General features: G+C 37.9%; 1 protein-coding gene across 1 annotated transcript in view; it reads right to left on the reverse strand.

Moving 5' to 3' along the window:
- LOC148090165 (protein unc-13 homolog B-like) overlaps nt 1-18,926 on the reverse strand; it is a 198,597-nt gene that overhangs the window by 114,503 nt on the left and 65,168 nt on the right. The window contains exons 10-11 of the mRNA XM_087779050.1: nt 16,971-17,285; nt 16,793-16,880 (exon numbers count right to left, since the gene is read on the reverse strand). Of these exons, the coding sequence (XP_087635176.1) occupies nt 16,793-16,880; nt 16,971-17,285 (403 nt within the window). The remainder of the gene's footprint in view (nt 1-16,792; nt 16,881-16,970; nt 17,286-18,926) is intronic.

Below are 18,926 nucleotides of genomic sequence, written 5' to 3' on the forward strand. Positions count from 1 at the left end.
CACATCACACGTCACTGTATGTTGACGTCAGGAAGTTTAGATGAAAACATTGTATTTTGTAAATGTTCAAATAACAGCCATGAAGGTAAAAACCTGGTCTTTAATCGAAGGTCACGCGATAAATAAGTTACACTATTGTGACTTTAACTCATGGACGTCATTCAGTCAGATTTTCAACGATAATACACAACAACAGAACTCCCAGAATGCCTTGCTTCAAAGGTCTCTATAAAATACAGTATTCAAATTCTACGTCTATGTTGTCAAAAGTGATTGACAGCTGTGACTAGTTGACTGGGCGGCAAAGCATGATGGGGGCTGTTCAGGTCACCGTTACTGAGAGGGTTGTTGAGAGGAACGACCAAAACTATTTCTTATGTGTGTTTATTTAATCTTATCCAAGTTCCATGTCCGACCAATAACTGCACAGAGACACAACTCAAGGTAATAAAACCAATACTGAGTTACTTTTACAATTATTGAGAGTATCTCGAATTAAAGAACAAACTAAAGTCCATCATAAATTATTATCTTTATATTTTTGTAAACTTTCTATCATTCTTAAGGGATTAGTTCCATCTGTCCAATGATGCTGCTTAACTTTATTCCTGACGTGTGTACACACAAATATCTAAACAACTAGTAAGTTTACTTTATTCCTGACGTGCGTACACACAAATGTCTAAACAACTAGTAAGTTTACTTTATTCCTGACATGTGTACACACAAATATCTAAACAACTAGTAAGTTTACTTTATTCCTGACGTGCGTACACACAAATATCTAAACAACTAGTAAGTTTACTTTATTCCTGACGTGCGTACACACAAATGTCTAAACAACTAGTAAGTTTACTTTATTCCTGACGTGCGTACACACAAATATCTAAACAACTAGTAAGTTTACTTTATTCCTGACGTGCGTACACACAAATATCTAAACAATTACTAAGTTTACTTTATTCCTGACGTGCGTACACACAAATATCTAAACAACTAGTAAGTTTACTTTATTCCTGACGTGCGTACACACAAATGTCTAAACAATTACTAAGTTTACTTTATTCCTGACGCGTGTACACACAAATGTCTAAACAATTACTAAGTTTACTTTATTCCTGACGTGCGTACACACAAATATCTAAACAACTAGTAAGTTTACTTTATTCCTGACGTGCGTACACACAAATGTCTAAACAATTACTAAGTTAACTTTATTCCTGACGTGTGTACACACAAATATCTAAACAACTAGTAAGTTTACTTTATTCCTGACGTGTGTACACACAAATATCTAAACAACTACTAAGTTTACTTTATTCCTGACATGCGTACACACAAATGTCTAAACAATTACTAAATTTACTTTATTCCTGACGTGTGTACACACAAATATCTAAACAACTAGTAAGTTTACTTTATTCCTGACGTGCGTACACACAAATGTCTAAACAACTACTAAGTTTACTTTATTCCTGACGTGCGTACACACAAATATCTAAACAACTAGTAAGTTTACTTTATTCCTGACGTGCGTACACACAAATATCTAAACAACTAGTAAGTTTACTTTATTCCTGACGTGCGTACACACAAATATCTAAACAACTACTAAGTTTACTTTATTCCTGACGTGCGTACACACAAATGTCTAAACAACTACTTAGTTTACTTTATTCCTGACGTGCGTACACACAAATGTCTAAACAACTACTAAGTTTACTTTATTCCTGACGTGCGTACACACAAATGTCTAAACAACTACTAAGTTTACTTTATTCCTGACGTGCGTACACACAAATATCTAAACAACTACTAAGTTTACTTTATTCCTGACGTGTGTACACTCAAATATCTAAACAACTAGTAAGTTTACTTTATTCCTGACGTGTGTACACACAAATGTCTAAACAACTACTAAGTTTACTTTATTCCTGACGTGCGTACACACAAATATCTAAACAACTAGTAAGTTTACTTTATTCCTGACGTGCGTACACACAAATATCTAAACAACTACTAAGTTTACTTTATTCCTGACGTGCGTACACACAAATATCTAAACAACTACTAAGTTTACTTTATTCCTGACGTGCGTACACACAAATGTCTAAACAACTACTTAGTTTACTTTATTCCTGACGTGCGTACACACAAATGTCTAAACAACTACTAAGTTTACTTTATTCCTGACGTGCGTACACACAAATGTCTAAACAACTACTAAGTTTACTTTATTCCTGACGTGCGTACACACAAATATCTAAACAACTACTAAGTTTACTTTATTCCTGACGTGTGTACACACAAATGTCTAAACAACTACTAAGTTTACTTTATTCCTGACGTGCGTACACACAAATGTCTAAACAACTACTAAGTTTACTTTATTCCTGACGTGCGTACACACAAATGTCCAAACAACTACTAAGTTTACTTTATTCCTGACGTGTGTACACACAAATGTCTAAACAATTACTAAGTTTACTTTATTCCTGACGTGTGTACACACAAATGTCTAAACAACTACTAAGTTTACTTTATTCCTGACGTGCGTACACACAAATATCTAAACAACTAGTAAGTTTACTTTATTCCTGACGTGTGTACACACAAATGTCTAAACAACTACTAAGTTTACTTCATTCCTGACGTGTGTACACACAAATGTCTAAACAACTACTAAGTTTACTTTATTCCTGACGTGCGTACACACAAATATCTAAACAACTAGTAAGTTTACTTTATTCCTGACGTGTGTACACACAAATATCTAAACAACTAGTAAGTTTACTTTATTTCTGACGTGTGTACACACAAATATCTAAACAACTAGTAAGTTTACTTTATTCCTGACGTGTGTACACACAAATATCTAAACAACTAGTAAGTTTACTTTATTCCTGACGTGCGTACACACAAATATCTAAACAACTAGTAAGTTTACTTTATTCCTGACGTGTGTACATACAAATATCTAAACAACTAGTAAGTTTACTTTATTCCTGACGTGCGTACACACAAATATCTAAACAACTAGTAAGTTTACTTTATTCCTGACGTGTGTACACACAAATATCTAAACAACTAGTAAGTTTACTTTATTCCTGACGTGTGTACACACAAATATCTAAACAACTAGTAAGTTTACTTTATTCCTGACGTGTGTACACACAAATATCTAAACAACTACTAAGTTTACTTTATTCCTGACATGTGTACACACAAATATCTAAACAACTACTAAGTTTACTTTATTCCTGACATGTGTACACACAAATATCTAAACAACTAGTAAGTTTACTTTATTCCTGATGTGTGTACACACAAATATCTAAACAACTAGTAAGTTTACTTTATTTCTGACGTGTGTACACACAAATATCTAAACAACTAGTAAGTTTACTTTATTCCTGACGTGTGTACACACAAATATCTAAACAACTAGTAAGTTTACTTTATTCCTGACGTGCGTACACACAAATATCTAAACAACTAGTAAGTTTACTTTATTCCTGACGTGTGTACACACAAATATCTAAACAACTAGTAAGTTTACTTTATTCCTGACGTGTGTACACACAAATATCTACACAACTAGTAAGTTTACTTTATTCCTGACGTGTGTACACACAAATATCTAAACAACTACTAAGTTTACTTTATTCCTGACATGTGTACACACAAATATCTAAACAACTACTAAGTTTACTTTATTCCTGACATGTGTACACACAAATATCTAAACAACTACTAAGTTTACTTCATTCCTGACGTGTGTACACACAAATATCTAAACAACTAGTAAGTTTACTTTATTCCTGACGTGCGTACACACAAATATCTAAACAACTAGTAAGTTTACTTTATTCCTGACGTGTGTACATACAAATATCTAAACAACTAGTAAGTTTACTTTATTCCTGACGTGCGTACACACAAATATCTAAACAACTAGTAAGTTTACTTTATTCCTGACGTGTGTACACACAAATATCTAAACAACTAGTAAGTTTACTTTATTCCTGACGTGTGTACACACAAATATCTAAACAACTAGTAAGTTTACTTTATTCCTGACGTGTGTACACACAAATATCTAAACAACTAGTAAGTTTACTTTATTCCTGACATGTGTACACACAAATATCTAAACAACTACTAAGTTTACTTTATTCCTGACATGTGTACACACAAATATCTAAACAACTAGTAAGTTTACTTTATTCCTGACGTGTGTACACACAAATATCTAAACAACTAGTAAGTTTACTTTATTTCTGACGTGTGTACACACAAATATCTAAACAACTAGTAAGTTTACTTTATTCCTGACGTGTGTACACACAAATATCTAAACAACTAGTAAGTTTACTTTATTCCTGACGTGCGTACACACAAATATCTAAACAACTAGTAAGTTTACTTTATTCCTGACGTGTGTACACACAAATATCTAAACAACTAGTAAGTTTACTTTATTCCTGACGTGTGTACACACAAATATCTAAACAACTAGTAAGTTTACTTTATTCCTGACGTGTGTACACACAAATATCTAAACAACTACTAAGTTTACTTTATTCCTGACATGTGTACACACAAATATCTAAACAACTACTAAGTTTACTTTATTCCTGACATGTGTACACACAAATATCTAAACAACTACTAAGTTTACTTCATTCCTGACGTGTGTACACACAAATATCTAAACAACTACTAAGTTTACTTCATTCCTGACGTGTGTACACACAAATATCTAAACAACTACTAAGTTTACTTCATTCCTGACGTGTGTACACACAAATATCTAAACAACTACTAAGTTTACTTTATTCCTGACGTGTGTACACACAAATATCTAAACAACTAGTAAGTTTACTTTATTCCTGACGTGTGTACACACAAATATCTAAACAACTACTAAGTTTACTTCATTCCTGACGTGTGTACACACAAATATCTAAACAACTAGTAAGTTTACTTTATTCCTGACGTGTGTACACACAAATATCTAAACAACTACTAAGTTTACTTTATTCCTGACATGTGTACACACAAATATCTAAACAACTACTAAGTTTACTTTATTCCTGACATGTGTACACACAAATATCTAAACAACTACTAAGTTTACTTCATTCCTGACGTGTGTACACACAAATATCTAAACAACTAGTAAGTTTACTTCATTCCTGACGTGTGTACACACAAATATCTAAACAACTACTAAGTTTACTTCATTCCTGACATGTGTACACACAAATATCTAAACAACTAGTAAGTTTACTTTATTCCTGACGTGTGTACACACAAATATCTAAACAACTAGTAAGTTTACTTTATTTCTGACGTGTGTACACACAAATATCTAAACAACTAGTAAGTTTACTTTATTCCTGACGTGTGTACACACAAATATCTAAACAACTAGTAAGTTTACTTTATTCCTGACGTGCGTACACACAAATATCTAAACAACTAGTAAGTTTACTTTATTCCTGACGTGTGTACACACAAATATCTAAACAACTAGTAAGTTTACTTTATTCCTGACGTGTGTACACACAAATATCTAAACAACTAGTAAGTTTACTTTATTCCTGACGTGTGTACACACAAATATCTAAACAACTACTAAGTTTACTTTATTCCTGACATGTGTACACACAAATATCTAAACAACTACTAAGTTTACTTTATTCCTGACATGTGTACACACAAATATCTAAACAACTACTAAGTTTACTTCATTCCTGACGTGTGTACACACAAATATCTAAACAACTACTAAGTTTACTTCATTCCTGACGTGTGTACACACAAATATCTAAACAACTACTAAGTTTACTTCATTCCTGACGTGTGTACACACAAATATCTAAACAACTACTAAGTTTACTTTATTCCTGACGTGTGTACACACAAATATCTAAACAACTAGTAAGTTTACTTTATTCCTGACGTGTGTACACACAAATATCTAAACAACTACTAAGTTTACTTCATTCCTGACGTGTGTACACACAAATATCTAAACAACTAGTAAGTTTACTTTATTCCTGACGTGTGTACACACAAATATCTAAACAACTACTAAGTTTACTTTATTCCTGACATGTGTACACACAAATATCTAAACAACTACTAAGTTTACTTTATTCCTGACATGTGTACACACAAATATCTAAACAACTACTAAGTTTACTTCATTCCTGACGTGTGTACACACAAATATCTAAACAACTACTAAGTTTACTTCATTCCTGACGTGTGTACACACAAATATCTAAACAACTACTAAGTTTACTTCATTCCTGACGTGTGTACACACAAATATCTAAACAACTACTAAGTTTACTTCATTCCTGACGTGTGTACACACAAATATCTAAACAACTCAACCTTCCTCTCATTTGTTTACTCTGGCAGCTGGACGCCTCCTGCGGTTCATGTTTGAGCAACAATGCATGGGTTTGAAAACCAAAGCGTCAGAGACGATCCTACAAGCTAACACTGGGACCCCGGGGCGCTCAAATGAGGACCCCTGCCAACACTCCGGCCTTTACTCCCACTGTGACTTCCTGCCAGAGTCTCCCAGCAACACTGTAACATATGCTAGTCCTGCTTCCTCTTAATCCCTTATTCTGATGTTTTCTAGGTTGTTCTTCACTTTGTCAGGTCTGTTCCGAGGCTTAAAACTACTGAGTCTCCAGGTTTACAATTATTTTCTTAAATACATATATTCGAGGATTAGCACCGATGTATAGCCGGTTACACGCAGTTGTCTCGGTTACCACTAGAGGGTACTCTCTACATTCAACCCTTAATATTATCCGCCAGTCCTCTTAGTATTACTCCATCAATCCTCTTAGTATTACTCCACCAATCATCTTAGTATTACTCCACCAATCCTCTTAGTATTACTCCACCAGTAATCTTAGTATTACTCCATCAATCCTCTTAGTATTACTCCACCAGTCCTCTTAGTATTACTCCATCAATCCTCTTAATATTACTCCACCAGTAATCTTAGTATTACTCCATCAATCCTCTTAGTATTACTCCACTAGTCCTCTTAGTATTACTCCACCAGTCCTCTTAGTATTACTCCACCAGTCCTCTTAGTATTACTCCATCAATCCTCTTAGTATTACTCCACCAGTCCTCTTAGTATTACTCCACCAGTCCTCTTAGTATTACTCCATCAATCCTCTTAGTATTACTCCATCAATCCTCTTAGTATTACTCCACCAGTCCTCTTAGTATTACTCCACCAGTAATATTAGTATTACTCCATCAATCCTCTTAGTATTACTCCACCAGTCCTCTTAGTATTACTCAATCAATCATCTTAGTATTACTCCATCAATCATCTTAGTATTACTCCACCAGTAATATTAGTATTACTCCATCAATCCTCTTAGTATTACTCCACCAGTCCTCTTAGTATTACTCAATCAATCCTCTTAGTATTACTCCACCAGTCCTCTTAGTATTACTCCATCAATCCTCTTAGTATTACTCCACCAGTCCTCTTAGTATTACTCCATCAATCCTCTTAGTATTACTCCACCAGTCCTCTTAGTATTACTCCATCAATCCTCTTAGTATTACTCCACCAGTGCTCTTAGAATCCTATAACCCTAAAATTTGAATGACGTAATACTGCTATCATGTAACAAGTCACTATAGTATTACTTCACAAGTACTTGTGGTATTACTTTGGAGGTTCCATAGTAATAAGCCTCAAGGAGTAATACAATGAACTTTGTAATTGAAGCCACACTCCAGTTGAAAACAGATGTTGCGAGGATGTAAACATGGACGTATGTTGTATGTATTTTTAAACTATTAAAAGATTGTGTAGCTAAAGTTGTGTAACGTTTGTCCACCAGTTCTGATGCTTTTCTCTCTTTACTCTCCAATAAATGATGGCTTTGAACAAGAAGAAATTGTTGTCATTTGTTGTAACAAATGTATTTTTCTGTCTGAACGGTTCCATTTCTCTGCGTCCACGTCTGGAAAAAGTGCTGCCAGACGACAAAAGTAATGAATGAAAAGAACCTTCAGAAGAAGCTTTCAAGTCTGAATCATCAACGCTGGTCTTGAAGAACATCTGACACACTATGTGCAGCATTGGCTCGATTTCAAGAAGATACAGTGAGAGTTTTTAGTACAAAAACAGCTCATTGATGATTTATATTCTTTAAAACCAAACACATTCAACTCAGGACATTTTACTGATCAGTCAAAAATGTGTCAGAAAGAGAAAAAGGGTTTTATGTAAATATAAAAATGAGGCAGTGATGTCGTGGTCAGAGATACTAGAAGGTTGCAGGTTCACTTCCAGCTTCTTGTTGAGAGGAGTTTGTGTCGTGTCATCCCATAACCACGCCCACTCTGCTGTGATTGGTCAAACTTGGACTTCACCTCCAGGACTCATATGTAAAGAATGAGGCAACGACATCCTGAGAGATTCTTGCAATGACTGAGGACGAGAGGATACACCTTCTAGCTGCTTTGTAAAGCAGATGTTTAGCCATGATTTGGATTTAATTTTTTTTAATGAAGCCAAAAGAAAGTGGAACATCCTAGTAAATATAAAAATGAGGCTGGACAGTGATGTCGTGGTCAGAGATACTAGAAGGTTGCAGGTTCACTTCCAGCTTCTTGTTGAGAGGAGTTGTCGCACACTCACTTACGCTGTCGCACACTCACTTACGCTGTCGCACACTCACTTACGCTGTCGCACACTCACTTACGCTGTCGCACACTCACTTACACTGTCGCACACTCACTTACGCTGTCGCACACTCACTTACGCTGTCGCACACTCACTTACGCTGTCGCACACTCACTTACGCTGTCGCACACTCACTTACGCTGTCGCACACTCACTTACGCTGTCGCACACTCACTTACACTGTCGCACACTCACTTACGCTGTCGCACACTCACTTACACTGTCGCACACTCACTTACACTTACACTGTCGCACACTCACTTACGCTGTTGCACACTCACTTACACTGTCGCACACTCACTTACGCTGTCGCACACTCACTTACGCTGTCGCACACTCACTTACACTGTCGCACACTCACTTACACTGTCGCACACTCACTTACACTGTCGCACACTCACTTACGCTGTTGCACACTCACTTACGCTGTCGCACACTCACTTACACTGTCGCACACTCACTTACGCTGTCGCACACTCACTTACGCTGTCGCACACTCACTTACACTGTCGCACACTCACTTACACTGTCGCACACTCACTTACGCTGTCGCACACTCACTTACGCTGTCGCACACTCACTTACACTGTCGCACACTCACTTACACTGTCGCACACTCACTTACGCTGTTGCACACTCACTTACGCTGTCGCACACTCACTTACGCTGTCGCACACTCACTTACACTGTCGCACACTCACTTACGCTGTCGCACACTCACTTACGCTGTCGCACACTCACTTACGCTGTCGCACACTCACTTACGCTGTCGCACACTCACTTACACTGTCGCACACTCACTTACGCTGTCGCACACTCACTTACGCTGTCGCACACTCACTTACGCTGTCGCACACTCACTTACGCTGTCGCACACTCACTTACGCTGTCGCACACTCACTTACACTGTCGCACACTCACTTACGCTGTCGCACACTCACTTACACTGTCGCACACTCACTTACACTTACACTGTCGCACACTCACTTACGCTGTTGCACACTCACTTACACTGTCGCACACTCACTTACGCTGTCGCACACTCACTTACGCTGTCGCACACTCACTTACACTGTCGCACACTCACTTACACTGTCGCACACTCACTTACACTGTCGCACACTCACTTACGCTGTTGCACACTCACTTACGCTGTCGCACACTCACTTACACTGTCGCACACTCACTTACGCTGTCGCACACTCACTTACGCTGTCGCACACTCACTTACACTGTCGCACACTCACTTACACTGTCGCACACTCACTTACGCTGTCGCACACTCACTTACGCTGTCGCACACTCACTTACACTGTCGCACACTCACTTACACTGTCGCACACTCACTTACGCTGTTGCACACTCACTTACGCTGTCGCACACTCACTTACGCTGTCGCACACTCACTTACACTGTCGCACACTCACTTACGCTGTCGCACACTCACTTACGCTGTCGCACACTCACTTACGCTGTCGCACACTCACTTACACTGTCGCACACTCACTTACACTGTCGCACACTCACTTACACTGTCGCACACTCACTTACACTGTCGCACACTCACTTACACTGTCGCACACTCACTTACACTGTCGCACACTCACTTACACTGTCGCACACTCACTTACACCGTCGCACACTCACTTACACTGTCGCACACTCACTTACACTGTCGCACACTCACTTACACCGTCGCACACTCACTTACGCTGTCGCACACTCACTTACACCGTCGCACACTCACTTACACTGTCGCACACTCACTTACACTGTCGCACACTCACTTACACCGTCGCACACTCACTTACACTGTCGCACACTCACTTACACCGTCGCACACTCACTTACGCTGTCGCACACTCACTTACACTGTGTTTTTACAGGTTATTGTTTGTCGTCAGATGAATAAAAACACAGGTGTAACAACAGGTGAGTCCAGGTGAGAAGGTCGATGGTTGTGAACATCAAGGAAGTCTCAGAGCGACTCGATTGGTTTCAGGTCAAACATGAAGAACATGAGCTTCTGTCCTGGAAACCTTATATACTATTCAAGTCAGTATGAAACTAGAAGACGTCTAGAACACAACAACTTTCTAAAGTCCTCTTTCATGGAACTTTGTATTAAACCTTTATTTACACAGGAAATGTAGATTTAAGATCTTTAACCAACAACATACTTTCATGTTCCACAATCACTACTGAGTTAAATATGAAACAAAAACGATTATTTTCAAGAACAATGCAATGAATCCTTCAAATACTTCCTTATTCCAGATGGTCATTTGCAATCACACCAGAAGGTTCTTTTTTTATCCCTTTGACCAAAGACAAGACATTTCAAAGTTTTAATCTTACAAACACAGAGGCTCGTGAGGCTCGACAACAAGCGAATAAAACCCTGCGATAAACTTGAAGGATTGTTGGTACGAAGAGAATCTTCTATGACGTCTCTGCGGCGACGACCCACTGGATCCAGAACCACAGAAAAGACAGTTGTATAAATATATAATAATATAATAATAAATATGATAAAAACAAGTGTGCGCAGCATCAACACTGCAGGACCTGAAGCTTGTTTGCACGTCCGTTTAAAGAAAGTTATTTTAGGGGATATTCTTTGGCGCCTGTTTTCTGTTTCCAGGATCCAGGATCAGTTCACCTGGACGCCGAAGACTGGCGTCTCAGCTGGACGACGTCGGCGGAACATTCACTTCTAAAAAGCGCCACATAAGGACGTTGAAGACTCCAGACGAACAAACAATAGCAGCGCGACATTTAAAGGTCAGAGACTCACAATCAGATGTTATGATAAATACTCTTGAGCGCGAAGTACTTCAACAAAACCCTCACTTTTGCTTCTTTCTTGCTGCGATCGATGAGGTCAGACCAGCAGCTTCCTGTCGGATCTGATGAGGCTCAAGATGAATAAACTGTTTACTCTGACAGTCGTCAGGGTCGTCAACGCTCTTATCTAACGGAAATAAACGAGATGTAAACAGTCGAAAGGATGTTTATCTATATATCATTTAATTGTAAAAAGGTTATAAAAAAAAGGCTGTGAAATGACTTTATTTCAAAACATGTTTGACCTCAAACACGAGGTGATTTAATAGTCAAATCAAATCTGTTGTGTTGTTAGAAAACATTGTGAGCAGCATCTCAACTGCCTTGTCATCATATCGTGGTTGTGTCTCCATGGAAAAATAACATTGTTGCCAGGATACGGAAACAAAAAAAAGGTCTATTTTTGGAATACTGGTATATAGCTTAACTGGCTTCTGTCCATGTGTGTAGTTACACCTTCACTCGCAGCTCCACACACACATGTCTTCACTGTCGACACCATGGATGCACTTTAATATCTTGCAGAGAGTTGTGTAGCAAAGAAGGTTCATGTTCTTCAAATGTTCTCTAAAATAGTCAAAATGCTGCTTTGTTTAAAAAAGGTTATTTTTAAATTCTGCGAATAATTACTACTATTGTTGTACTTGTTGTTCTAGTTATTATTATGAATCATTTTATGAATGCTAGTGTATTAATTAATGATATTTATAATGTGTTGATGTGTGTTTGTTGTTGTGATGTGTGACTCTATTGTATCATCAGTGTGTGTGTTGTTGTGATGTGTGACTCTATTGTATCATCAGTGTGTGTGTGTGTGTGTGTGTGTTGTTGTGATGTGTGACTCTATTGTATCATCAGTGTGTGTGTTGTTGTGATGTGTGACTCTATTGTATCATCAGTGTGTGTGTGTTGTTGTGATGTGTGACTCTATTGTATCATCAGTGTGTGTGTGTTGTTGTGATGTGTGACTCTATTGTATCATCAGTGTGTTTGTGTTGTTGTGATGTGTGACTCTATTGTATCATCAGTGTGTGTGTGTTGTTGTGTTGTGTGACTCTATTGTATCATCAGTGTGTGTGTGTTGTTGTGATGTGTGACTCTATTGTATCATTAGTGTGTGTGTGTTGTTGTGATGTGTGACTCTATTGTATCATCAGTGTGTGTGTGTTGTTGTGATGTGTGACTCTATTGTATCATCAGTGTGTGTGTGTGTGTTGTTGTGATGTGTGACTCTATTGTACCATCAGTGTGTGTTTGTTGTTGTGATGTGTGACTCTATTGTATCATCAGTGTGTGTGTGTTGTTGTGATGTGTGACTCTATTGTATCATCAGTGTGTGTGTGTGTTGTTGTGATGTGTGACTCTATTGTATCATCAGTGTGTGTGTGTTGTTGTGATGTGTGACTCTATTGTATCATCAGTGTGTGTGTGTGTTGTTGTGATGTGTGACTCTATTGTATCATCAGTGTGTGTGTGTTGTTGTGATGTGTGACTCTATTGTATCATCAGTGTGTTCGTGTTGTTGTGATGTGTGACTCTATTGTATCATCAGTGTGTGTGTGTTGTTGTGTTGTGTGACTCTATTGTATCATCAGTGTGTGTGTATTGTTGTGATGTGTGACTCTATTGTATCATCAGTGTGTGTGTGTTGTTGTGTTGTGTGACTCTATTGTATCATCAGTGTGTGTGTTGTTGTGATGTGTGACTCTAGTGTATCATCAGTGTGTGTGTTGTTGTGATGTGTGACTCTAGTGTATCATCAGTGTGTGTGTTGTTGTGATGTGTGACTCTATTGTATCATCAGTGTGTGTGTTGTTGTGATGTGTGACTCTAGTGTATCATCAGTGTGTGTGTTGTTGTGATGTGTGACTCTATTGTATCATCAGTGTGTGTGTGTTGTTGTGACGTGTGACTCTATTGTATCATCAGTGTGTGTGTGTTGTTGTGATGTGTGACTCTATTGTATCATCAGTGTGTGTTGTTGTGATGTGTGACTCTATTGTATCATCAGTGTGTGTGTGTTGTTGTGATGTGTGACTCTATTGTATCATCAGTGTGTGTTTGTACAAAACTCTATTTTCATTGAAATATTGACATTAGAAAATGATCTTAAGCTCCGCCCACTGAAAACACTTTTTTGTTCTGGAGATTAAATCTTGTTGACCATAACCACACCCACTCTGCTGTGATTGGTCAAACATGGAGGTTTGTTGCCGCTCGTCATCAATCCCGGAAGTCTCCACCACCAAGGGACTCGTTGTATAAACAAAGCGTGATTACAGCTGGAGGAGGAGTGAAGCCATTATTACATCATAATGGACTCTCGTAACCTCTCGTTCGCCCAGATTTCAGATCAACTTTATAAAGTAATGAGTTTAAAACATGGTCATGATGAGAAGTTACTGCGTCTTGAAGAGGAAGATTCAACATGAGAGTCTGGAGACTTGGGTTTTTATATCAGTTGATCAAATGGTGGTTTTGTTGCATCATTTCCTTAATATGCTGATGATGGACCTCGAGACCTGTCCAGGGTGTCCCTCCCTTCTCATCCTATGTAGGCGCTTCTGAAATCCTAAAACCTCAGACGAACCTCTCACTTTAAAGACATGGACTCGTTTAAGACCAACTATTGAGCATAAACCAGTCGAAACACAAGTGTTGTCTCGCAAACTGTGAACATGAACTACTTTAAAGACGGCTTTTAAAAACATTAAACCTTAGAGATCGACTTCAATCTTACGGATGTCATTATATATTTGAACCTAATGAAGACTGAACTGAAGGTGACTTTCATTAAAACATTATATTAAGAAGGTTGTTTCTATGCTATGAATGTATACAGTTGAGAGAGTTAGTGTTTCGTCTCCACACGCGTGTGAACGTGACCTCGAGGACATGATCAAATACACAAGTTACCATTAAAGTCAACACAACAAACTCCAAACAAAGAACACTTCAATGTCATTTGTCAGTTTCTTCAGAGTCACAACGTTCATCTGTCTGGAGGAAGGTTATGTAATGAGAGTGAGGAATTAAGGGAGAGTTTTCAATGAGAGTGAGGACTTAAGGGAGAGTTTTCAATGAGAGTGAGGACTTAAGGGAGAGTTTTCAATGAGAGTGAGGACTTAAGGGAGAGTTTTCCAATGTGAGTGAGGACTTAAGGGAGAGTTTTCCAATGAGAGCGAGGACTTAAGGGAGAGTTTTCTAATGAGAGTGAGGACTTAAGGGAGAGTTTTCTAATGAGAGTGAGGACTTAAGGGAGAGTTTTCCAATGAGAGTGAGGACTTAAGGGAGAGTTTTCCAATACGAGTGAGGACTTAAGGGAGAGTTTTCTAATGAGAGTCAGGACTTAAGGGAGAGTTTTCTAATGAGAGTGAGGACTTAAGGGAGAGTTTTCCAATGTGAGTGAGGACTTAAGGGAGAGTTTTCCAATGAGAGTGAGGACTTAAGGGAGAGTTTTCTAATGAGAGTGAGGACTTAAGGGAGAGTTTTCTAATGAGAGTGAGGACTTAAGGGAGAGTTTTCCAATGAGAGTGAGGACTTAAGGGAGAGTTTTCAATGAGAGTGAGGACTTAAGGGAGAGTTTTCAATGAGAGTGAGGACTTAAGTGAGAGTTTTCAATGAGAGTGAGGACTTAAGTGAGAGTTTTCCAATGAGTGAGGACTTAAGTGAGAGTTTTCAATGAGAGTGAGGACTTAAGTGAGAGTTTACAATGAGAGTGAGGACTTAAGGGAGAGTTTTCTAATGAGAGTGAGGACTTAAGTGAGAGTTTTCAATGAGAGTGAGGACTTAAGGGAGAGTTTTCCAATGAGAGTGAGGACTTAAGGGAGAGTTTTCAATGAGAGTGAGGACTTAAGGGAGAGTTTTCAATGAGAGTGAGGACTTAAGGGAGAGTTTTCAATGAGAGTGAGGACTTAAGGGAGAGTTTTCCAATGAGAGTGAGGACTTAAGGGAGAGTTTTCCAATGAGAGTGAGGACTTAAGTGAGAGTTTTCAATGAGAGTGAGGACTTAAGTGAGAGTTTTCAATGAGAGTGAGGACTTAAGGGAGAGTTTTCCAATGAGAGTGAGGACTTAAGTGAGAGTTTTCAATGTGAGTGAGGACTTAAGTGAGAGTTTTCAATGAGAGTGAGGACTTAAGTGAGAGTTTTCAATGTGAGTGAGGACTTAAGTGAGAGTTTTCAATGAGAGTGAGGACTTAAGGGAGAGTTTTCAATGAGAGTGAGGACTTAAGGGAGAGTTTTCAATGAGAGTGAGGACTTAAGGGAGAGTTTTCAATGTGAGTGAGGACTTAAGTGAGAGTTTTCAATGAGAGTGAGGACTTAAGGGAGAGTTTTCAATGAGAGTGAGGACTTAAGTGAGAGTTTTAATGAGAGTGAGGACTTAAGGGAGAGTTTTCAATGAGAGTGAGGACTTAAGTGAGAGTTTTTAATGAGAGTGAGGACTTAAGTGAGAGTTTTCTAATGAGAGTGAGGACTTAAGTGAGAGTTTTCCAATGAGAGTGAGGACTTAAGTGAGAGTTTTAATGAGAGTGAGGACTTAAGGGAGAGTTTTCAATGAGAGTGAGGACTTAAGTGAGAGTTTTTAATGAGAGTGAGGACTTAAGTGAGAGTTTTCTAATGAGAGTGAGGACTTAAGGGAGAGTTTTCTAATGAGTGAGGACTTAAGTGAGAGTTTTCAATGAGAGTGAGGACTTAAGGGAGAGTTTTCAATGAGAGTGAGGACTTAAGTGAGAGTTTTCAATGAGAGTGAGGACTTAAGTGAGAGTTTTCAATGAGAGTGAGGACTTAAGTGAGTTTTCTAATGAGAGTGAGGACTTAAGTGAGAGTTTTCTAATGAGAGTGAGGACTTAAGTGAGAGTTTTAATGAGTGAGACTTCAGAGCGTCAGACGATCACAGTAAACAAAGGTCACATGATCTTCTGTTGACCTTCTGTCTCCTCAGATGTTACTCACAGACTATAACAGCTTCAAGGAATATCAACAAATCCAAAAGTGTATCAGTTTTTTCATGTGTGGATTTGTGCGACGTCAGCAAAAACTCAACCAACCCTGAGGGAACATCACGGAGAAGATGATGAAGAAGAGAAGGTGAATGTTTGAGTTCATGAGATGATCATGTATTAGATTAGATTAGACAATGTGTTGTGAGGAGGGGGTTCATGCTCACACAAGAGGGACAAACTTTAAACATCTGACCTCCAGCAGGTTCACCCGAACTCTGTTGTAGGCCTTCAGCCAGCGGACCTTAGACGGAGAACAAGGTGGAGGACCATCTTCAAACAAACTGGACAAGAAATATGAGTTAAAAGATGAGGATTATTATGACACTTGATGATAATATTATGCATGAGTTACAACAATCAATCCTACTCACCAGATGGTGCTTCTGTTATCTCGGCCGTCCAGGACCGGTTCTGGTGAGATCCCTGAAGACTGTTTCCCTTCCTTGTCGCGACCCGTCTCTGGTGACGCCTCGGCTTCTTTCTCGGCCTCCGGGTCGTGGTCCTGCTGCTCGTCCTCCCAGGTGGACGGTTGGCTCTGAAGCCTGGGAGGACGAGCTCTCGCCGGGCCCACCTCTGGATCCCGGGGGTCCTCCAGCTCCGAGCTCAGAGCAGAACTTACCTGGCTCAGAGCAGAACTTACCTGGCTCAGGTTCCCTGACGAGCCGAAGCGACTGCTCTCGGTCGGGCTGTTGGAAAAGTTGCAGGTTATTCTACGTGGAATACATTCAGGAAACAAGCAGGTATGACAGGTTTGTTTGGGACGACAGGACTTGGGACTTAAATCGAGAAGCAAAAGGGTTGGTTTCTCCTTAACTTACCTAAAATAGATAACATATTGCAGAGTAACCTGTTAATAGATTACTAGTGATAACAGTTTCTATGATATTCTATGAATATTTGCTATGATCAAGATGCTGTTTAATAATTGACTTAAGAGGTTTATTTCAAATCCAACCTCCTAACCTAATGACTAGAATAATGACCTAATGACTAGAATAATAACCTAATGACTAGAATAATGACCTAATGACTAGAATAATGACTAGAATAATGACCTAATGACTAGAATAATAACCTAATGACTAGAATAATAACCTAATGACTAGAATAATAACCTAATGACTAGAATAATGACCTAATGACTAGAATAATGACTAGAATAATGACCTAATGACTAGAATAATAACCTAATGACTAGAATAATAACCTAATGACTAGAATAATGACCTAATGACTAGAATAATGACTAGAATAATGACCTAATGACTAGAATAATGACCTAATGACTAGAATAATGACCTAATGACTAGAATAATGACCTAATGACTAGAATAATGACTAGAATAATGACCTAATGACTAGAATAATGACTAGAATAATGAACTAATGACTAGAATAATAACCTAATGACTAGAATAATGACTAGAATAATGACCTAATGACTAGAATAATGACTATAATAATGACCTAATGACCAGAATAATGACCTAATGACTAGAATAATGACTATAATAATGACCTAATGACCAGAATAATGACCTAATGACTAGAATAATGACTATAATAATGACCTAATGACCAGAATAATGACCTAATGACTAGAATAATGACTATAATAATGACCTAATGACCAGAATAATTACCTAATGACTAGAATAATGACTATAATAATGACCTAATGACTAGAATAATAACCTAATGACTAGAATAATGACTATAATAATGACATAATGACCAGAATAATGACCTAATGACTAGAATAATGACTATAATAATGACCTAATGACCAGAATAATGACCTAATGACTAGAATAATGACTATAATAATGACCTAATGACCAGAATAATTACCTAATGACTAGAATAATGACTATAATAATGACCTAATGACTAGAATAATAACCTAATGACTAGAATAATGACTATAATAATGACATAATGACCAGAATAATGACCTAATGACTAGAATAATGACTATAATAATGACCTAATGACCAGAATAATGACCTAATGACTAGTAAAATGACAACAAGTCAACCACCAGATGGACTGTAAAGATGTGCTTGAACAACATATAATAAGAAGTAGCTTAAGAGGTTCTTTGGGGAACAGACTTGACATCAGTTCCTGCTGCGTTGTCAACAAAACACTGATATGTGTATCTACTAACTAATATTACCTTTTATCTCTTTAAAAATGTGTTATAAAGGGAACCTTCTTATATATAGTTATTCTATAAAACTCAGTGGTTATTAAACTTTGATCACTTTGGCTTGTAAATCAGAATTAAGGTGAAAATGAATCTAAAAAAAAATACATTAATGTAA

The sequence above is a fragment of the Callionymus lyra genome, chromosome 1 (genome assembly GCF_982586985.1).
Source record: "Callionymus lyra chromosome 1, fCalLyr1.hap1.1, whole genome shotgun sequence".
Classification (NCBI taxonomy): Eukaryota; Metazoa; Chordata; class Actinopteri; order Syngnathiformes; family Callionymidae; genus Callionymus; species Callionymus lyra.